Genomic DNA, 24,309 nt, shown 5'->3' on the forward strand with positions numbered 1-24,309 from the left:
AACAAAAACAAATGTGAAATGAGACTTACGGACACTGAAGTGTTCACAGCCTGTCAACTTATCAATTGATTTGCAGGCTTCTTCTGTTTTGAGCATTTCCTCTTGTCTTCTTTTACTTTCTGGATCATCATTCAAAATCTTATTTCTCAGCCACGTCAAATGATACACTCGAAGTCTGTTCTTACGGCCTGATAGATAAGAAAAGACACTGTTTTAATTCAGTCTTTTTTCTTTTTTTTTACATATTAGAAGAACAAAAAAAGGTAAAGGTATTTTGTCTTTTTAATCAAATCTTTTAATTAAAGTAAAAAGCAGTTTTAAAAAACTATACTGCATTGAGTTTCCCCTTTAGAGTTTGGAAATATGATAGCAAAGTTTCTTTTAGTCTCTCACTTCCAAAAAATAGCTGAAGTGTCTACCAGCTATCAATGTAGAAGTGAATGTACAATACTTCTTTGGAACAGGTTAAGACTACTACTATGTGGGCAACAGAATTACCATCCATTCATTTGTTCCTTAGCTTTTAATTTAAGCCATGAGTTTTTTGGGACTCAGAGACCTAGAAGCTCTCTCTGGTAGTGTGCATATATGAGAAGATATGTCTGGTGTACTGATTGTTAGGCATCCTCAGCCAGTGAGATGGGTGTCTCTCTCTGTACTCTTTCATTCCAGTAAACTTACAAAGAAATCCAACGGTTTATTATTTTTTCTCAGCCCAATCTATCTTTAATGTTATTTTTCTAATTGTAAATCCCATCAAATTCTTACAGTTCTTTCAGAAAAACAAGCCATTAAAATCACACATTTATTTTCATATATAGTACTTTATAGTCATTTAAAGACTATAAGATTTCTAGGCCCAACATTAAGATTCTTATTCATGTAATCTTAAACATATTTTTAATCATTTTTCAGCAGTGTTAGAATTCAAGTATCTATATCTATTGTCATTCTGTTCTCAAATAACAAAGTTGAGCTCCAAACTATCAGGTATCTTTCTATACTAACATTCTCTGTACTATCTTATGCAAAAATAATCCACATTTAAGAGAAACTTCAGCAATAAAAAGAGAATATTTGGGTTAGAGAAAGCTGGATAAAAAGAAATCTGTTATCCAGATGTGCAGCATGCAAGCCATCCAGATGTATTCAAAAACTAAATGTTGCTTCCATGTGCCTCAAACAATTATAAATGAATGGCCATGAAAAATGATTTAAAAAATCATGATACTTCGGTATATATTTCTAGGGGATTTTCTCTAACCAAAACTTAAAGCAACATTAATCATATTTAGGACTATACATAATCATTAGTTAATGTGAAATATCATTATTAGGTATAGACAGGAAGTATATAAGCACATAAAAATTACTGTGATTAGCATCATTTTATTCTATAGTTAAAACATTTAACATTTTTTTCCAATCTTTCAAGAGTAATTTTTTGCCTAAAGTCAGCATTAATGTTAGTGCTTTTCTGATACCAAGTACTGTTTAGTAATCACAATAATTATTAACATCCATATACTTGATCTCTCATATTCCAAGGTTCAGGCTCTGACTGACTCAAACTAAAAAGTTCTACTACTATGTGGGAAGAATAGAGGATCCATTCTTGTTACTAGCCCTATCTGTAGACCCTTATTATACGGCTGTGGTAGGTACAACAGACTCTCATTTTTATCCAGTTATTGGCCTCTTTGTTCCTTGTTGCTTCTAACACATCACAGGAAAGGTACATACTGGAGGTTACTGTGGTGGTGAGTGCATGGGTGGCTGAAGCTGTGACTTCCAAAGTTGTGCATGGTTATTGACAGAAGACCTGATAGGATGCAAATGGCATGGTTTTTCCTTTCCCTGACCTAGTAGAGGTACATTGCAATCAAATATCCAGACATCAAAGGAGAGTCAGAAGTTTAAATTGTAAATAGTTAAGAAAATGCAAGTAGGAAAGCCTGGTGTCCCAATTAAAAATTATATTTACAGTGCTTTCCTCAGAACACTTTCACTTGAGAAAGTCTTTAGCCCAGTTTACAACCTAATTAATCTGCATAATAACTCAGCTAATTTTAGTTCTTAAACAAACCTGAGATGGTAATCAGCAAATTGAGTGGCTCTACAACTTGAATCTGACGGAATGGTCTTCTCTTTATAAGTTTAGTAATGTCTGCCTTTCCACTTCTGTCCATCAGATACAGATTCGATCGAGTTCCCAACAGTAAATTCACTCCTGTTCGTATACAAAAAGAAAAGTGCTATATTAGCTCAGATTACATTTTTATAATTACATTTATATTAGTATTCTTGCTTCTCCAGTGAGCTGATCTATGTAAAGGTGATGTTTGTCATTTTAAGCTACTGTTGACTTCATTCTGTGTAACAGGGAACTCTCTACTAACAGAACAAATTTATTTTCATTAAAATATAGAAAATAACACCTTCTGGTAATATTCCACTGGCTGGTGTCTGGTATGCCATCACACAGATAGAACTTTGTGTATATGTTAGTACCTTTTAGTAATGTCCCATACTTTACAAAAATCAGTCAACTCTTTTGAAAGTTACTATTAAATACTCATGAGGCCTAGTATATATAGTCTTTTTTTAATTTTAATTATTTTTAATTGAAGGATAATTGCTTTACAGAATTTTGTTGTTTTCTGTCAAACCTCAACATGAATCAGCCATAGGTACACGTATATCCCTTCCCTCTTGTTGGTTTCTCATTCCTAACTATAACAGCGATTTAATACTTTTAAATAATTATATGCAAATTATTTTAAAATTGGGTGATTCTGTGTTCATGCATATATTAAAAAACTTATATTGCTGAATGTCTATAAAATTCGTTCCTATTTCATGTATTTACATTCCTATACTCTGTTATTTGTGTGCTGGCTCTATTCATTAAAATATAAGCACTGTTTAAAGACTGAATGAGAAGACTAAAATAGAAGATTCAACTAAATTTAGAATGCACTTCATATGGGGGTTAGGATCAAGACAGTGGAGTAGAAAGACTCTGAACACACCTCTTTCCATGGGCACACAAAAATTACAACTATTTACAGAGCAACTGTCTATGAGAATGACCTAAAGCCTAGCAGGAAGATTTTCTGCAACTAAAGACATAAAGAAGGAGCCACAACAAGATGGGAAGGAATGACAGAGATGCAGTTTAGTAAAGACTCATATTCAAGAGCTGATGACTCATAAACAAGAGGTTCTGGCCAAGGAGTTTGGCATCCAAGATGCACATTGGGTTCCCCAGCCCGGGGGTCTGGCACTGGGAAGATGAGCTCCTAGAACAATTGGTTTTGAAAATCAAGTGGGGCTTATTTTCAGGAGAGCTGAAGGGCCATAAGTAAAAGAAATTCCATTTTTACAGGGCATACACAAAATCTCATATGCTTCAAGTTTCAAGGCAGACACGGTGGTTTGAAAGGTGCCTGGGTCAGACCCACTTGTTGATCTTGGAGAATCCCCTTGGAGAGACAGAAGCAGTTGGGACACCCCTGGGGACTGAGACACTGGCAGCGGCCATTTGGGGCATCTTGTTCTACCATGATGACACATACTAAAATCTTTTATATTTTAAAATATAAAATCACAAGTTATAAAAATGGGTTACTAGACATGAAGCTCATCTCTGGGTAGTTGCCTGACTGAAATGATAATGAAGTAAACTTTGCTTTCTTGTTATCTGACACATTACATTAGTAGAACTTTGAGGATGGCTTTTTTTTTCTGCAAATCTGTAATATTTGCTACACTGCTCTATTTTTAATTTAAAATTCTGTCCCCTGTTCAATCATACATTAAGCAAAATCTATGAAACTGCAGGTTGGAGGTTGGCATTTATTTTGGATTTTTCACTTCCTTGCATTAATTTATTCTATTTCATTTATGATTCAGACTGGCTTGAGGTAAAAAACTGTCTCAGAATTACCAAGTGGTTAAAATTCTCCTGGAATAAAGGATTGAATTAGTCTATTAAAGTTAAGATATTATACAAGGAATTTTGTCTACAAATCCTCAAGATATTTTAAAAACAAGAACTTTTAAAGAAACTTCTTGCAATAATCTCATTAGGTATTATACATTGCATTCTATCACAAATTAAAAATACTAAGCTTGAATTTTCAAATAATTATAACCTAGTCCAATTTTATATTTTAGCAAAGTTAATTCAGGTTATAAAGAAAAACAGAATGAACAGGAGAGGGAGTAATTCAAACACCAAACTGCACTGAGTGAAAATAAATAAGCAAGTTAACTGCTCTCTCTGTGTGTACATACATGTGTATATGCATGTTTAATAACACATACAAACACACACACACACACACACACATACATGGAAATGAGGAGGACATGGCAACCCACTCTAGTATTCTTGCCAGGATAATCACTTGGACAGAGAAGCCTGGTGGGTTATGGTCCACAGGGTCGCAGAGTCAGATAGGATTGAAGTGACTTAGCATGTATGCATAATTGAAAACAGTTGTGCTTAGTCGCTCAGTCATGTCCGACTCTTTGCAACCCCATGAACTGTAGCCCACTAGGCTCCTCTGTCCATGGCGATTATCCAGGCAAGAATACTGTAGCAGGTTGGCATTCCCTTCTCCAGGGGATCTTTCTAACCCAGGGATCAAACCCAGGTCTCCCGCATGGCAGGCAGATTCTTTACCATCTGAGTCACCAGGGAAGCCCTGAAAACAGTTTGTCAATAGCAAATACATATTTTATATCTGTGCTTTTACACTAGTTTTTATATAGATAAAAATGTACTCTTTAAAACACAACTCAGTTTTAAGAAATCAAACTTACCCCACAAAGAACCACAGCAGATCTCAGAAGTGAATTCCTTTTCATACATATGGATTAGTGGTTTTTTACATTCATAAGAGACATATAATGGGTTAACATTAACGTCAGAGGGTCGCTTAGATGATTTCTCAGGTACTTCCACTAATCCAGCATATACTGTGAAGAGAAGATATTGAGAGAACTTACTAGTGTGTACACCATACGCACTTGAGTGTTTTTACAAATGAGACACAGCTTAGAAAAATTCCTTTTCCTTTATTGTATTTTATTTTTTATGGAGCTATCATTTCTATAATTCATAAATCATCAGATGACACAAATCAAGACAGAATATATTTCTGTATATGAATGCATTTCAAGTTACTGTGATTAGATATCAAATGAAATCCAGATGAGGGAGCCAATTTCTCAATTATAGTTCGAATTTAGGTGCTATAAAGATTTAGTGAAGAGTAGATTTTTTAAAAATCCATCTGAATTTATGTCACTGAGTATCAGAATGACTTCTTTTCTGATAATGAACCAGTGGTTTTTGACAAACTGTATTTAATATGGAACAGACTGCAGCATTTGAAGATTATATTAAATACACTTACAGATGGCACTGGCAAAGTCAGCATTTGCAGTCCTTTCAGAATCATTGGAGGGAGATGAGTGGTTGGCAGAGAAACCTGATTCTGTTGATACTTCTGATATGTCCACAGTGTCATTCTCAGCATCAGGTACTGCGGGTGCAGCACCTGGGGCAACGGCATTTGAGGCCTCACTTCTACCGCCTGACTCCTAAAAGATGATCAAAAATTGATATTGACTTTATTAAGAAATTAACAGGGAGAGAAATGTAAGATGCCTAGGGGTTACTTGAAAGAGGGAATGCAAATTTTGTAACATCTGTAATTCTTGATCCTTATAAAACCCACATTTACCAGTAGAACTCAATAATGTTAGCAGAAAAGAAAAAACTAACTTATAGTGAGACAACTGATGTCCGAACAGAAATTAATGGAGCATGAAATCCTCAGCTATATAATTTGGGGACTTAAAATTTGTGGAAATTTTACTATGCATCAGATATCCTATTAGGCATCTTATTTACAGATTGTTGTGAATCCTTGCAACAACACCAAAAGTAAGTTTGATTATCTCCCTTTTACTTATAAGGAAACTAAAGCTTATTGAAGTTAAACAATCTATTCAAGGTAATATAAATAATTAGGGGGATTAAAGTTTGAAGCCAAAGTCTGTCTGATTCCAAACCTTATGCTTTCAGTTACATTATTTCAAATAGCTGCATGCAAAAATAAAAAAGTACTATTGTGCTGGATTCAATTTCATTTTGTCAAAGGGCAAAGCTAATGATAGAAAATCAACCAACACAATTTCAAGACTGCAAAAATGCTTCAGTGAAGGTCTAGCTAGATTCTATTGACTTACAGATAAGAAATTCAAGGATAAAGTCACAAAATGTGACAGAATTTATGTGGGATGCCATATCCGATGGCAAAACATACCAATTCTTTTTGGTAAGCCTGTTTGCAAATAAGCATTTCTTTTATGTATAAACAGTGATTCTTGGCATTGATACAGTTATCCTGTCCTACCAAAAATTTGTTTTTATGACCTTTCCTACCATAAAAGTATTATATGCCAACATGTCCTTTTAAAATGAAAATGAAAGGAAGATCTATTCTCTCCGCAAATGTTTAAAACATTTCTTAAGATAACTGGAGATACCCAGGGGTGCTATGAAAACCATGCTGGGACATCTTGTTTTAATGTCTTTAATTAAGATAAGTAGGTAGGTAGGTAAGAGCTACCTACTAGGATGGATGAGCAGATGGGTAGATAGAAAGACAAGCAGATAGACTGACAGACAGTCAGGCAGACATAGATTCCTTTTTACTGATATTGCTTTCCCATTGGAAATCATCTAGGGAATTTCTTCCTACCTTGGAAAGAAAAACTTCCTAGGGAGTTTTTTTGTTTGTTTGTTTTGTTTCTTTCCTTCCTTGATTTCTTTTTTTAATTAATTAATTTATTTTAATTGGAGGCTAATTACTTTACAATATTGCAGTGGTTTTTGCCATACATTGACATGAATCAGCCATGGGTGTACATGTGTCCCCCATGCTGAACCCCTCCCATCTCCCTCCCCATCCCATCCTTCAGAGTTGTCTCAGTGCACTGGCTTTGAGTGCCCTGTTTCATGCATCAAACTTGGACTGGTGATCTATTACATATGGTAATATACATGTTTCAATGCTAGTCTCTCAAATCATCCCACCCTTGCCTTCTCCCACAGAGTCCAAAAGTCTGTTCTTCATATCTGTGTCTCTTTTGCTGTCTCACATATATGCTCATCATTACCATTTTTCTAAATTCCATATATGTGCATTAGTATACTGTATTGGTGTTTTTCTTTCTCACCTACTTCATTCTGTATAATAGGCTCTGGTTTTATTCACCTCATTAGAACTGATTCAAATGCATTTTTTTAAATAACTGAGTAAAGTTCCATTGTGTATATATACCACAGCTTTCTTATCCATTCGTCTGCTGATGGACATCTAGGTTGCTTCCATGTCCTGGCTATTGTAAACAGTGTTGTGATGAACATTGGGGTACACGTCACTTTCAATTCTGGTTTCCTTGGTGCATATGCCCAGCAGTGGGATTGCTGAGTCATATGGCAGTTCTATTTCCAGTTTTTTAAGGAATCTCCACACTGTTCTCCATAGTGACTGTACTAGTTTGCATTCCCACCAACAGTGTAAGAGAGTTCCCTTTGGCATTTATTGTTTGTAGACTTTTGGATAGCAGTCATTCTGACGGGTGTGAGAAGGTACCTCATTGTAGTTTGATTTGCATTTCTTTGATAATGAGTGATGCTGAGCATCTTTTTATGCGTTTGTTAGCCATCTGTATGTCTTCTTTGGAGAAATGTCTGTTTACTTCTTTGGCCCACTTTTGCATTGGATTATTTGTTTTTCTGCTATTGAGCTACATGAGCTGTTTGTATATTTTGGAGATTAATTCTTTTGTCAGTTGCTTCATTTGCTATTATTTTCTCCCAATATGAAGGCTGTCTTTTCATCTTGCTTGTAGTTTCCTTCGTTGTGCAAAAGCTTTTAAGTTTAATTATGTCCCATTTGTTTATTTTTGCTTTTATTTCCATTACTCTGGGAAGTGGGTCATAGAGGATCCTGCCGTGATTTATGTCAGAAAGGTTTTTGCCTATGTTTTCCTCTAGAGTTTTATAGTTTCTGGTCTTACATTTAGATCGTTAATCCATTTTGAGTTTATTTTTGTATATGGTGTTAGAAAGTGTTCTAGTTTTTTTCTTTACAGGTGGTTGACCAGTTTTCCCAGCATCACTTGTTAAAGAGATTGTCTTTCTCCATTGTATATTCTTGCCTCCTTTGTCAAAGATAAGGTGCCCATAGGTGCATGGATTTATCTCTGGGCTTTCTATTTTGTTCCATTGATCTATGTTTCTGTCTTTGTGTCAGTACCATACTGTCTTGATGACTGTAGCTTTGTAGCATAGTCTGAAGTCAGGCAGGTTGAGTCCTCCAGTTCCATTCTTCTTTCTCAAGATCACTTTGGCTATTTGAGGCTTTTTGCATTTGCATACAAATTGTGAAATCATTTCTTCTAGTTCTCTGAAAAACACCATTGGTAGCTTGATAGGGATTGCATTGAATCTATAGATTGCTTTAGGTAGTATACTCATTTTCACTATATTAATTCTTCCAATCCGTGAACATGGTATATTTCTCCATCTATTTGTGTCCTCTTTGATTTCTTTCATCAGTGTTTTATAGTTTTGTATATATAGGTCTTTTGTGTCTTTAGGTAGATTTATTCCTAAGTATTTTATTCTTTTCATTGTGATGGTGAATGGAATTGATTCCTTAATTTCTCTTTCTGTTTTCTCATTGTTAGTGTATAGGAATGCAAGGGATTTCTGTGTGGTAATTTTATATCCTACAACATTACTCTATTCATTGATTAGCTCTAGTAATTTTCTGGTGGTGTCTTTAGGGTTTTCTATGCAGAGAATCATGTCATCTGCAAACAGTGAGAGTTTTACTTCTTCTTTTCTAATCTGGATTCCTTTTATTTCTTTTTCTTCTCTGATTGCTGTGGCTAAAACTTCCAAAACTATGTTCAATAGTAGTGGTAAGAGTGGGCACCCTTGTTTTGTTCCTGACTTTAGGGGAAATGCTTTGAATTTTTCACTGCTGAGGACAATGTTTGCTGTGGGTTTATCATATATGGCTTTTATTATGTTGAGGTATGTTCCTTCTGTGCCTGCTTTCTGAAGGGTGTTTTTTTTTTTTTAATCATAAATGGATGTTGAATTTTGTCAAAGGCTTTCTCTGCATCTATTGAGATCATCATGTGTTTTTTTCTTTCAGTTTGTTAATGTGGTGTATCACATTGATTGATTTGCAAATACTGAAGAATCTTTGCATCCCTGGGATAAAAGCCCACTTGGTCATGATGCATGATTTTTTTAATATGTTGTTGGATTCTGTCTGCTAGAATTTTGTTGAGGATTTTTGCATCTCTGTTCTTCAGTGATATTGGCCTGTAGTTTTCTTGTTTTGGCATCTTTGTCTGGTTTTGGTATTAGGGTGATCGTGGCCTCATAGAATGAGTTTGGTAGTTTACCTTCCTCTGCAATTCTAGAAGAGTTTGAGTAGGATAGATGTTCAGATCAGATCAGATCAGATCAGTCGCTCAGTCGTGTCCGACTCTTTGCGACCCCATGAATCGCAGCACGCCAGGCCTCCCTGTCCATCACCAACTCCCAGAGCTCACTGAGACTCATGTCCATCGAGTCAGTGACGCCATCCAGCCATCTCATCCTCTGTCGTCCCCTTTTCCTCCTGCTCCCAATCCCTCCCAGCATCAGAGTCTTTTCCAATGAGTCAACTCTTTGCATGAGGTGGCCAAAGTACTGGAGTTTCAGCTTTAGCATCATTCCTTCCAAAGAAATCCCAGGGCTGATCTCCTTCAGAATGGACTGGTTGGATCTCCTGGCAGTCCAAGGGACTCTCAAGAGTCTTCTCCAACACCACAGTTCAAAAGCATCAATTCTTCGGCGCTCAGCCTTCTTCACAGTCCAACTCTCACATCCATACATGACCACAGGAAAAACCATAGCCCTGAACAGACGGACCTTTGTTGGCAAAGTAATGTCTCTGCTTTTGAATATGCTATCTAGGTTGGTCATAACTTTCCTTCCAAGGAGTAAGCATCTTTTAATTTCATGGCTCCAGTCACCATCTGTAGTGATAGGTGTTAGCTCTTCTCTAAAGTTTTGGTAGAATTCAGCTGTGAAGCCATCTGGTCCTGGGCTTTTGTTTGTTGGAAGACTTTTGATTATAGTTTCGATTTCCGTGCTTGTGATGAGTCTGTTAAGATTTTCTATTTTTCCTGGTTCAGTTTTGGAAGGTTATACTTTTCTAGGAATTCGTCCATTTCTTCCAAGTTGTCCATTTATTGTTATATAGTTGCTGATAGTAGTCTCTTATTATCCTTTGTATTTCTGTGTTGTCTGTTGTGATTTCTCCATTTTCATTTCTAATTTTGTTGATTCTTCCTTGATTTCTTACCATAATTATTGTATACCTACCATAACCCAAGCCTGAGGTTGGACCCTGGGACTGGATGAGTAGGTGAAGAACAGTTGTCAAGGATGGATTAAACATAGTATGAGTTGGGTCATGAAGGATGACTAGTTCAAAAGCAGAGAAGAGGTAAGGGGAAGCCATATAGACAGAGAAAATTTCTGGCATAGGGTCATTAATTCATGAAAGAGCAAGGCATCTTCTAAGTTAGTTTGTATGATAGGACAATGGGCTGGGGAAATAAATTGGCATGATAATTCTTCTGTCTGGAATCTCAGCTCTGTTTTCAGATATCCAATACTCCACATTTGTCAAGAACTATTTCAAATAGCACATGTTTCAAGAAATCTTCTCTGTGATAATTCCTATTTATCTACCATCTGTGAAGCTATTTGAGTATTTTAAAACTTACCTATAAAGTCAGTAAATGTTTTTTGAATGTCAAAATCATTGTCTAAACACAGTACATTACTTCTGTTTAAATTGTCTGTGTTAACAGTTCCTCAAAAAGTTAAAATACAAGCTAATAATTCCATTCCTAGGTATACAGATCAAAGAACTAAAAACTGCAGATCCAACAACAGATACTTGTACAGCAATGTTCACAGCAGCCAAAGATGAAAATGACTCAAGTGTCTATCAAAAGATGAATGGATAAAAAAAATGTGATGTATTCATACTATTTATTAAGCCTTAAAAAGGAAGGAAATTCTGATATATGATGCTAAATGGATGAACCTTGAAAATATTATGCTGAGACAGACAGAAAAAGACAAATATTGTGTGATTCTGCTCATATAAGGTACCTATACAAAAGTAGAATGGAGGTTATTGGGAACTTTGGAGGATAATGGGGAGTTTATTGTTTGAGGTGATAAAAAATCTCCAGAAATTACTAGTATTAATGGTTGTACAACACTGTGAATGTACTTAACTCCATTGAACTGTACACTTAAAAATAGTTAAAATGTGAAACTTTCTGTTAGTGTATTCTATCACAATAAAAATCTCCCAGAAAAAATGTATGTATTAAGAGACACTATCCCAAGCATATTGTTCATGGAGTTCTCCATTTTTCCTTCTCCATTTCCTTCTTCATTCCCTTCTCCATTTGCCATTTCCTCTTGATGAAAGTGAAGGAGGGGAGTGAAAATTCTGGCTTAAAACTCAACATTCAAAAAACTAAGATCATGGCATCTGGTCCCATCACTTCATGGCAAATAGATGGGGAAATAATGGAAACAGTGACAGACCATTTTCTTGGGCTCAAAAATCACTTTAGTGGTGACTGCAGCAATGAAATTAAAAGATGCTTGCTCCATGGAAGAAAAACTATGACCAATCTTGACAGCATATTGAAAAGCAGAGACATTACTTTGCCGACAAAAGTCCATCTAGTCAAAGGTATGGTTTTTCCAGTGGTTATGTATGGATGTGAAAGTTGGACTGTGAAGAAAGCTGAGTGCAGAAGAATTGATGCTTTTGAACTGTGGTGGTGGAGAAGACTCTTGAGAGTCCCTTGGACTGCAAGGAGATCAAACCAGTCAATCCTAAAGGAATCAGTCCTGAATATTGATTGGAAGCACTGATGCTGAAGCTGAAACTCCAATACTGTGGCCACCTGATGTGAAGAACTGACTCATTTGAAAAGACCCTGATGCTGGGAAATATTGAAGGCAAGAGGAGGAGGGGACAAAAGAGGATGAGAAGGTTGCATGGCATCACCGACTTGATGGATATGAGTTTGAGTAAGCTCTGAGAGTTGGTAATGGACAGGGAAGCCTGGTGTGCTGCAGTCCATGAGGTCACAAAGAGTTGGACATGACCGAGTGACTGAACTGAACTGATCCCAAGCATATGATCTGAGTAATAAAGGTGGACAAATAAGATATTTTTGTTCTTGGAAGAAAATAGGAAGCATCCAAATTAGAAGAAATAAAGATGTATCTACAGATATAATTTAAAATGTTAAGACTTTGGAATAGAAGTTTAAAATATATTTGTAATGGCTGGAAATATGACATATCACATGAATAAATGCATTTACAAAGAGATGAATTCATTCTCCTTTTCAAATGGTGTATTACCTCTAGTTGATGTTCAAATTCCTGGAATACTGGTCTCTCCAATATTGGATCATCTGTCTCTGAGCAATTTTCTCCTCCATTCAGTTCTTGGGCTTCACTTTCTTCATTGGTTCCACTGACTCCCTCATTTCCATTACTCTCCTTGCCTCTTCTTCCACTGCCTACATTCGCTGTGTGTTCTTCATGGTCTCCAATGGCTGCACTGTCCCCACTGGCTGCACTTCCTCCATGGCTTCTATTAACTCTCTGACTTCCATAGCTGCTGAAAGATCCTTCTCCTCTATCACTTCCATCTTTACCATCTTGCTTGTAGCTTCTGCCTCTGCCACAGCTTGGCCTGATAACAAGATTCAGTTAATGATAGAAAGTCACCCAACGAAAATAAATGTCAACAAATGAAACAAAATTAGGTTGACTAACACATATGTATCATCTCCAGGCATGTTTTTGCTCTATGTGAACACTACTGGTATGATATAGATATGAAAAATGTCCCTATGTCCTGTCAATCTTAATATTGAATTAACATCATAGTCACCATCAACTCCCTGGCTACATTTGCATGACAGATGGAAAAGGATGTATTAGGAACATGTATTAGGTTAGCAGTAATAATATGTTTTTTTCTTAAATCATAGATTATTTCATACATTAGCAACTTCACAGCCACATGAATGATCAAGCCCATATTTTTGGCTCAACCATAACATATTTGAATATTTCTTATATTTAATTTATGTTAATTTAAACACATGCCTTGATCTTCTAACATGTGTATCATCCATTCTGCAACAGATTTTCATTGATTTTTCTACTACTATCACCAGGAAGTTTAGTAATATAGATCTCATTTAGTTAATATAGTCACTTAATTACTTGCTAGGACCACCAAGCTTAGCAAAATGTCTCAATAATCTTTTGCATAAGAGACAACATAAATAAGTAACTATGATAATTCTAAAAGCAAATGAATTTGAGATCAGAATTCCTGGTAGTTTTCTTGGTAAAAAAAAAAAAAGAAAAAATGTTGAATAATCTGTAGTCTGTTCTGTCATATAAAGCCTTGGTAACAGTTGAAAATTAACAAAACAAAATATGAATTTCAATATTATAAAGCAAACAATTTTCCCACTGTTATTTTTCTAAAAATACAAAAATATACTATGTTAATGAATCATCTTTAAGAGCAGTTTAAATACAAACCATAAGCAAATGTAAAATAAGAACACATTGGCTGTTTATAAAGCAGGACCAAGTAACTATATATATAGCAGAGAACTGGTGGTATGCCAAAAACAATACTTGACTAAATATTATCACTTTGAGTAGCTACTCTATAAGAAGATAAAACTGAATGAGCATTGAATTTAGTTCTTCAGTTTTCAGAGTCTCAAGGATGTTAGTAAGTTGGAGCTTAAAACTATCAAGTGGGTATCAAATATGCTCAGCAAATTTAGAGATTTTGTTCTCTAAAGCCCTAAACATCCGGGCTTCAACTTACAATTATTAAGAAGCACACTACTTAATTTGTCACCCCATTTATCACACTCATTGTATTTTACAGGGCAGAATGATTCAGTAGCATTAATTTTAAGAGAAACACCCAGATAATCCCAGTTATAAAGAACCTAATAAAGAGTTGAATGCTAATAAAGTATAATATTAAAAGAAATGCAAAATTAAGTGTTTTGTATTAAAATAATTTTTAATAAAATAATTTAAAACCTATTATTGAAAATCGACCATTTACTAATATGCAAATGCAATTCATTCACCCTCCTGGTGATAAATTTTAAAGGTAAACCAAAGATACAAATTGTTCTGAAATTATGAAACATGGACAATGCAAGTAATCCAAGAAAACCAACCTTGGCCAGCTAGAAGCATCATCAGGATTATTGCCTTTGTCATCAATAACCTCATCATTGTCATCATCATAATGGTCTTCACCAACATCATTAGCCTGATCAAGCTGGTCATTCAACTCATCACTGCCATTGTCATGGTCATAACTATCTTCATAAGCATCATTAGAATCATCATCACCATCAGTATCAGCACCAGCATCATAAAGTTCAACATAATCACCATCCTCTTCAGGTGGCTGAACAACAGGTGCAGGAGTCAACCAGTCATTCCGGAAGATTTCAGATAGTGCATTATAGCCTACCCATTCATTTGTCAAGTAAACGGGGGGTGATATTTTTCCTACTTTAAATCCATCTGGAACCTGTGTGCACAAGAAAGATTAATGTAGTCTCTAGTAGCTTTTCATTTTCTTCTACATTGGAAAGCTTCCAAGCTGACAATATTTTAAAATATATTTTCAACTGAAATGAAGATGTTCACTCATTAGGTAGAGCCAACATTTTTGTAAGGATGAGCTGCCAAAACCCAAACCTCAGGCTGTGATCCTTAATGGCCTTTCTAGATCACACAGGACAAAATTTACTCACTTTGTTTTTAATTAGCTCTACTTACCTGCTGAGAACTAGACATTCTAGTTTTGTTTTGGAGAAGAGTGTTTTGGTGTTGGAGAAGAAGACAGATGATTTGACACTCTACAGAAGAGTGTCACTATTTTCCATTTGTTTTATCCATTGATATTGGGATTAACACATAGCTCTTAAAATTAATGTGTTAATTTCCCCTCTCTAGTTTTATACAACATCAGATCAGATCAGTCGCTCAGTCGTGTCTGACTCTTTGCGACCCCATGAATCACAGCACGCCAGGCCTCCCTGTCCATCACCAACTCCCGGAGTTCACTGAGACTCACGTCCATCGAGTCAGTGATGCCATCCAGCCATCTCATCCTCTGTCGTCCCCTTCTCCTCTTGCCCCCAATCCCTCCCAGCTGCAAACACTTCTAAGAAGCAAACCAACATAAATCCACCTTAAAAAAAATCTACCTGCAATGAAGAAGACCCAGGTTCAATCCCTGGGTTGGGAAGATCTCCTGGAGAAGAAAATGGCAACCCACTCCAATATTCTTGCCTGTAAAATCCCATGGACCTCAGTCCACGTGGCCACAAAGAGTTGGACACAGCTGAGTGACTAACACACACACACACACACACATACACACATACACACATAATGTCCTATAAGCAATCTCTGAGCAATCTGAAAGGGGTGTATGTATAGTAGGGTAGAGGTAATTGCAAAAGTAAAACAGAATGATCTGAAAGCATTAAAGTATAAAATAACTAGAAGGTCTTTTTATTTATGAAATTAGAAGGCATTTCATTTTTCACTATTTTTTTAATCTTTATGCATTGCCTCATCTTCTAAGAAATGATATTAGACAAAAAATGAACATTTAAACTGTACTTCTTAATTTGAGCTAACACTTCTACAAGCAGATTTTTATCTCTCCTCTGTCAAATATATTCTGATACTGGAATGTGAAAATAAAATATTTTATGATCAATTAAATATTTTTACATATCAAATGTCATTTCTAGATTTCATATTCTGCATGCTGACATAACAATAGAAATCTATATTTGAAAGATTAATTTAAAAACTCAACACTTTAACCTTTCCCTCAAATGAAGATGAAAATATGTAAGTCAAAAGAAATTGAAGATTAAAGAGAACAAATATAAATATGTTAAGAGTTAAGATGGAAACCTACATGAATATCAACCAGCAAACTCTGATCAATGGTAGAATAAGGTGGTGATGACTGGGACCTCCTCCTGATCACAGGACTTGCTTCCTCAGAAGAAGATTCTGTAGAGTGCCAAAAAGACATTAGTAACAGTGGTAATCACAGCCATTATCTTCATTTTTATAGTGAACCACTTCAGTCTCTTGGTATTTTTCTTGTAGCCTCTTTCCGTTCAGGAGAGATCACTTGATAAATTCTTATGGGGCCAAGATCCTATGTTCTGTTTTCACAGGTAGAGAGAGACTCAAAGTTTGTTCTGTTAGACTACATGGCTTTTTTGCTTTTAATATTAAATATATACTTGCTGAATATTTTTGTGTAAAAAGGTACATAGTAAGACTGGTATGCAGATAGTCCCATGAGAAAAAGGGAATGCATCAAGAGCAGTAAGGGCTGGGTGGTATTTCTGGCCTCCCCTAATAACCAGTAGAAAAAGAGCCCAACAGTGTATAGAAGATGATAGTTTAAACAAAAATTTCAAGAGGAGAGTTGACTCTTCAGTCTTAATCCCCCAATTTCCACTCAATGATATATCCTCAACTGCAATACAGTTGCGACATGAACAACTGAAAAGTGACAAATCTTAGCCCTTTTTATAAAACTGTGAGCCTTTCTATAGAGGCACTATGCAATACAACTTTCTGCAGTAACAGAAATGTTCAGTATCTGCACTGTCCAATACATTAGCCACTATCCACGGATAGCTTTTGAGCATTTGAAATATGGCCAGTGTATCTGGGGGGTTGAATTTTAAATTTAACTTCATTTTCATTTTAGTTTTAATTTTAATAGCCACATTTCGCTAGCTGTATCATAACACACAGTTCAATTTTATAGTGTAAATTTTTCCATTTAAAATGCAATTCTGCCCAGAAGTCTGGATTTTTTATATTAAGGTTTGTGGTATAGTAAATAACATCCGTGGTTAAAACAGGGTGAGAATATTTAGGTTCAAAGATCAGTAGATCTGGGTGAGTTTACTTGGAAAAAGCTTCACTAAGGGGACCTTCAAGTCCCTATGTATTGTTTTTGGGTGCTTGGATTTTGAAGATAAATAGTATTCTCTCTCTTTTATTTGCAGCTTTGATATTTATATAGCCAAAATACTGACACTAAAACTCCAAAAAGCATGTATTTGAAAATATTACTATCTTTTGAGGATATTATACTGAACACATCTTACAATTTGTGTTCATGCCTTCTGACATTGTTGTACCTTTGCAGTTTATTACCTTTCTGCAGAAAACTATTTTCTTGCAAGTGTTTTGGTGTGTCATTAGGCTAGGTAAGAAGTTTGAGTGAATGTATGAGATTTTGAGGCAAATTTGTAGTAAGGTTTTCTGATTTCCTGTATTATGAGGTATGTAATATTATAGGAACTTCAAATCATCTATGTAGCACACACAATAAAAGAATTTTAGAGCTGAAAAGAACCTTAGCTATTATCTACATAGATACTCTCCCTTTCTCTCTCCCACCACTGTTCATAACTGCTTGGGGCCTAGTCCAGAATTTCCTTATTTCAAAATATACAATATGAATAAATCTTCAATTTTTAGTTGCTTCTTTAGTATTAGCAAATTAACCCTGGTCAAACCAGAAAGATTCTGAGGGAAAAAATTGCTAAAGTTTCTCTTCACATAGGCTTGTCTTATTTCTCACAAGATAATATTTCTGCACAAGGGGACACTCTTATTTAAAGAAAGTACATCACTATCTGAGTTTCCTAAGAAGAAGAATGACCTCTAAAAATTCAGGTCTTTGAGTATCTGATTTTCATACAGTATACCTATATATTCATTTAAGTATTAACGTTTTAATAAAATCTATATGCTATATTTTTACAGGTGACCTGGGGACTCAGTCAGTCATTTTCCCCATGCTTAACTTACTTGAATTGCTTAAAAGTAGATAGTGCTAGATTTTATGTTCCAAGGCATAATTTTGACTTTGTCTATACTGATATTTCATAAATCTATAATTCATTTAAACTCTCTCAAAAGTACATCATAAAATACTTATTTGAAATTCATATCACAGTTTGTGAAGCTATTTGCTATGATTTTATTAATTTTAAGTAACTATATTAATTTTTAACATTTATGAGATACTGTATATGTTTTACTTTGAGGAGGTAAAATAACAAACTGATAAATAAAACACATGCCCACAACTAGTCCATCTAATATCTCAATATTCTAAAGATTGTCTATAAATTTTAGCCTGTTGGAGAGTCCTCTCTCAAGTTCCTTTCCCATATTTTTCACACATGGTATAGAAACTAAAGCTGAACTCCAACCCTCCACCTCCCTAGACACATTCTTAACTACTACCCAACTGGAAAAAGAACCTTCAGAAAAATTACTCTCCATTTCTCAAAGGTCATCAAAATTACTCTCCATTTCTCAAAGGACTGCCAAATCCAATGACTTGGTCTTCATCCTACTTGGCCTCCCTGACACTATTGATTCATTCCTTCTTGAAATTCTTTCTTGACTTTTGCAAAATAAACTGTTAAACATTAACTCCGTTTTGACTGTTTAAACTTTGTGCTTTGAATCACCTGATGCTGCTGGGCAATTTTGAGGATTTTGCGAACTCCTTTGTCTGATGTCAATGGGCTTCTGAGCTTGTTCCAAAACAGACCGCTGAGGAACACTAATGAAAAGACAGAAAAGCATGTGCCATGTCCTAACATTCAAAAAGGGAATGTATAACTCAACATCAAGACCAACAAACTTTTAAGTATATGGGTATATATCAAACTGAAAGAAGTAGAGCTTAAGTAATATTTTCCAATTTCTGCAAATCTATTATTTTATCTAGAAAAGAGAAACAATTTCTAAAATATAAAAAAACTGTCTCCATACAAGTATGTTTCCTTCACATATCATGTTTATTTCCAAAAATTTCTATAAAGTTTCTTTAAACTAATATTCAGACATTATCATTACCTAGGTAAACCAGCAATAATCATAAATTTATAGTGTATGTGAGGATTTTAACATGATAAAAAGCTAAGTTATTGTTATTTTAAATATTCTATTACCATCCTTATTTCAAATGCTTGGAATTTATTACTTTTAATGTCATCCTGCATTAGATACATGAATAAATAGATAGATAGGACACTTTGGTTTTCAGGATTCAAATTCAGGGAATATTTAGAAAGTTTCTTTGGACAAGCACTACTAAATTTTACAGTTGCTTTGAAATTTCTATATAGGAAGTACTTTGATTACTGATTTAGGCCTGGAACAGACAAGAGTCTTTTCTATGACCCTGAATTTCAGAAAAGACTCAAGGTTCAGTTAAATTTGTTTCATAAATGTAACCATATCTAAAGTAAATATATATGTTATACATAAATTCAAAAACCTTTTAGTGATTAAAAAACAACCAAAACCAGTTTAAAAGCAATATTGAATTTTTATATACCCATGTTTAACAATTTAATAGTCATACTGATTTTATATTATACCCATGATGCCGAAACAGATACACAAAAACTAAACTGATTTCTCCTTCTTTTTTTTGTCAGAAGGATCATGACAACTCATTCACTGAATGCATAGTAAGGGAAAGTTCCCAATTTTGCTTTAAATTTTTTCAAGATTTCTGTCTACCAGTTAAATCTAAATGACATAAATTCATGGGTGTTTTAAAAAATAATAAGACAGGAATATACATACTAAATACTATCAGCTCTATGCCATCTGACCATACTGTGCAGAATCTTGAATACAGTAAGTATTCACTGAATGACTAAGTGAATGAATATAGGCTAAGTTCTCTCTAGTATGAGTTGGGAGTTGGAGGGGGTATGATTTTCAAGGAACATCTATATTAAAATTTAGCAGTCAAACATAACACATGGCATACAACATCTAAAATATGAAACATGATCTTTGAAAATTAGTGATTATTATCAATAGTATAGAGTTAAAAATTACAGTGATTGGTATAAAATAATGATATAATATTGAGTTTTAGATTTGATTTTCCTTATAGGTCATTTCAGAGAAGGCAATGGCACCCCACTCCAGTACTCTTGCCTGGAAAATCCATGGATGGAGGAGCCTGGTAGGCTGTAGTCCACGGGGTCGCTAAGAGTCGGACACGACTGAGGGACTTCACTTTCACTTTTTACTTTCATGCATTGGAAAAGGAAATGGCAACCCACTCCAGTGTTCTTGCCTTGAGAATCCCAGGGACGGGGAAGCCCAGTGGGCTGCCATCTCTGGGGTCGCACAGTCTATGGGGTTGCTAAGAGTTGGACACGACTGAAGCTACTTAGCAGCAGCAGCAGAAGTCATTTCAGGTTTGCCCATTCTGTGGCATTAGCTGTACTACATGATAAAATATGTAATTGAAGTTATCAATTGCTGAGGTTATCAATTGTATGTGTGTTTTATCATGTAGTACATGTTGTATATGATAAAATATGTAATTGAAGTATACCTGATACACTAAAATATCACATCTTTTTATTGTAAATTACTAACTGAAAGCTTTTCAAGAATTCACTGTTGTTCCTTCTATTAAATTGTGAATCTTACCAGCTAATCATCAAACTAAATAACACTGAAATTGCAGTATGTCCAAATATGAAAGATCTAGTTAATGGATTGTTGCAGTTTTGTGGTTTTAAACATGGGCCAGTGATATCATTGATGACTATGTTGTCACTAATATTTTAATTTTGAATTTACATAGAACCTAGTGTCAAATAAATAAGCATTAATATTCCATATGATAGTAAATCAGAGTAATCTGAATATAGAAATCAGAGATACATACCTTGAAGAGAACTTGACACGATGTACACGATCCTTGTTGTGAGGCATAGAAGCAGATCTCTCTTGAACCTTGAGATAAAATGCAAAACTTCAGTAGAATTCTCAATCATAAATTTTTTGAGTTATTAATTTATGTGAAAATGTCATTCTTCACATAGAGATATTTTCTTAAAAACCCAACTTATAAAATCTGATTTTCATAAATAACTCACATTTTCCTAATTACTTATAGTATGACATTAGAAATGCTTAACCAAAATCTTTGAATATAGCCTTGAATTTTAGTATAACAACAGATTCTGGAGATCATATAATCAAACACCCTTATTTTATTATTGAGGAATCTATATCCTGGAGATGGAAGATGACTTTTCTAAGTATTTACATCAAGTCAAAGAATATCTTTAATCAGACTGTAGGCCTCCCACCTGATAATTTACTGTTCCTTTTATGTTATCATATTACTTTTTATATCAAGTTCAAACTTCTTGCCCAGAATTGAAATTCAAATTTTTCACCCACTAACCCTTCTAAGCTAATACTAAATTTTCAAAAGTTGTAACATATACGCATACATTATTCAAATGTCTCAAGAGTTTAAAGTGTTAAATCTTTAAGGAAGCATGTCCTTTTATCATATCATAATCAGTGTTTGAAACACTTTTCAATTCTAAATAAATTAATTTTATTTTATCAATTATTCATCATCTAATATAGCAAAAGACTTAAGAGCACATATAAGGAGCCCACTTCCATCTGTGGTACAGATTCACTTTCTGCCAACATTAGTATATAGGGCCATGAAGTGTTGCCTTGCCTCATTTAATTTTATATCTCTAGGTTTCTACTCAAAATAGTTTTTAACTACCCCCCTCAAATAGGTCATTCTGACATTCAACAAGGCAGTCACACTAGATTCTTTAGAAAGGAAAATTCAATGTTACAATGAAAAATAAATTTAGTATTTTCATGCTGATGAAATCATTCTATAGTTTCTAGAAACCATATTAACCTTACTATGCTATTTTTTTCCTCTTATGTAGCGACCTATCGAGGTTTTCTTAATACTCCAACAGATAGATTAGAAATGAAAAATGTTGTCAATCGTTCACGTGTTTTACTAATGAATGTTTTCCAATACAACCAGATGTTTGGCAGTATGCAGGATAAGCATCTGACTGACTGTTTCCACTTTTGATTCAGATAACTGGCATCATACTGACTCAGTCCAGGCCTCTTGGTTCATGAAGCTAATCTTTGAAAGTTTATTGAAACTAGTTAACCAGAGGCCAAAATTAGAGATAAAGGTCAATAATAAGAAAGGCTAATGACTAATATGAATAGAATGTATTTTTTCTGAAAATTGGGGAGAAGAAAATGATTAGTAAGAATAGCATATATTAAGGCAAATGATGTATTCCAAACCAATCAGATACAGCTCATTATATTTTGGGTTTAATGTATCATGCTTATGTAATAATTATCATCTGGGGTAAGAGTAAAGTCATCATTTAATAAGGCAGAGAGGGGGACATATTGCCTCTTGTAATTAAATAATACAATCCAGCATATGTTCTTTCTGCCACTAACTATTATTGATAAAGCAGTGCTCTGTTATTCATTTCAAGAGACTGTTATTATCAGAAATAACTTATTTAAAAAGGATAACTGTCCATAGCATACATCATAATAGACTACGGTGAAGTATCTTGAAAGAAATAGATAGTGATCTTGGGTGCTTGTCCTGATTAAGAGTAGCAATGATTCACTATTAATAAAACAAGAATGTCTGAGTTCTTCACCAATCCACCTATCTGCACTTAGTGACCAAAAAAGTTTTAGATAGCTACTAATATCTGTAAGGAATGCTGTCTATAATGACAGGACCTTGTCCACACTCCTCTCCAATACCATGTACTAAATAGTTATTAAAAAACTTGTGAAAACAAAAGTCAACCTGGACACCAGGACTGACATGATTATTCCCATAAATCTAAGAAAATAAACGATAGGTTAAAATGAGCCAGACCCTGTCATAATCTACATCTCAGAAAGAGATATAAGCTGAACTACTGAATTTTTCATGGGCAAAATTTTTACTTAAAAGAATGACTGATGAGACAAACTGATTATTCAACTTGGGTATCTGGCAGGCAGTTTATTTAAAATCAATGAAGTAAGCCTGTCAAATCAAGGAAAAAACAATTGATGTTATTTGTTAACAATGATAAAACTGAGCTTTCAATAACAAATTAAAATTTTAGACTCATATATCACTGTGCACTTGACAGCTTATCAATACTCAATTTTATGATGAAGTTGATGATATTAATTAATGCCATTTTTGGTGGTGTGAAATAAAATGTATATTTGGAAAGAACCACATACACAGTGAACCAATATTTTCCAACTGATCAATGCATGAAGATATAAAATTGTGTATTAGCAAAACATCTATTCATAGCTGATTAGATGGATTTTAATATTATTGAATATCCAAAATCTCACTGATATGGTTTTAGACTCCACTTCTCTAGTTGTGGTGTATTATCAAATAATATGCACAATTATCTGAAAAATCTGGAAATTCTCCCTGTTCAACCACAAATATGTAAGAAGCTAGCGTTTACTCATATACTTCAACAGTTGGCCTGGATGGCTAAGTCAGTAGAGCATTAGACATTTAATCTGATGGTCCAGGGTTCATGTCCCCATTCAGGTATCAGTCTATCTTTTGGGCTTCCCTGGTGGCCCAGAGTGTAAAAAATCTGCCTGCAGTGTGGGAGACCTGGGTTTGATCCCTGGTTTGGGAAGATCCCCTGGAGAAGGGAATGGCTACCCATTCCAGCATTCTTGCCTGAAGAATCCCATGGACAGAGTAGCCTGGCAGGCTACAGTCCATGGAGCTGCAAACAGTCAGACATAACTGAGTGACTAACACTTTCACATTTTCTTTTCAAACAACATATGGTAACAGATTGAATGCAGAAGCAGATATGAGAATACAGCTGTTTTCTATTAAGCAAGATGGAGAATTGTTATTTCACTAAAATTTGATTCTTATATTAACATCTAATAGTTTTATTACTTTTTAAACAAAGTAATAGACATTTAAAATTTTTGGTTTTAATTTATAATACATTATATATTCAATGACATGATCTGAGTAAACAAAAGCTTTTTTTGGGTCTTCAGTGTTTTAAGAGTATAAAGAGATTTTGAGACAAAAAAGTTAAGAACCATTGTTCCAAGCACTTATTAGTGTCACAGTAACTCAT

At 34.7% G+C, this 24,309-nt stretch overlaps 1 protein-coding gene across 3 annotated transcripts in view; it reads right to left on the reverse strand.

Annotated features, from left to right (window-relative positions):
- The window catches only part of NRK (Nik related kinase), a 127,991-nt gene that overhangs the window by 17,108 nt on the left and 86,574 nt on the right, over nt 1-24,309 (reverse strand). For all 3 annotated transcript variants that reach the window (XM_070365895.1, XM_070365894.1, XM_070365896.1), the window contains exons 15-23: nt 21,033-21,100; nt 18,796-18,890; nt 16,197-16,294; nt 14,425-14,786; nt 12,557-12,893; nt 5,427-5,613; nt 4,831-4,986; nt 2,087-2,230; nt 30-188 (exon numbers count right to left, since the gene is read on the reverse strand). In XM_070365895.1, the coding sequence (XP_070221996.1) occupies nt 30-188; nt 2,087-2,230; nt 4,831-4,986; nt 5,427-5,613; nt 12,557-12,893; nt 14,425-14,786; nt 16,197-16,294; nt 18,796-18,890; nt 21,033-21,100 (1,606 nt within the window). The remainder of the gene's footprint in view (nt 1-29; nt 189-2,086; nt 2,231-4,830; nt 4,987-5,426; nt 5,614-12,556; nt 12,894-14,424; nt 14,787-16,196; nt 16,295-18,795; nt 18,891-21,032; nt 21,101-24,309) is intronic.

This window comes from Bos mutus, chromosome X (assembly GCF_027580195.1).
Source record: "Bos mutus isolate GX-2022 chromosome X, NWIPB_WYAK_1.1, whole genome shotgun sequence".
Lineage (NCBI taxonomy): Eukaryota > Metazoa > Chordata > Mammalia > Artiodactyla > Bovidae > Bos > Bos mutus.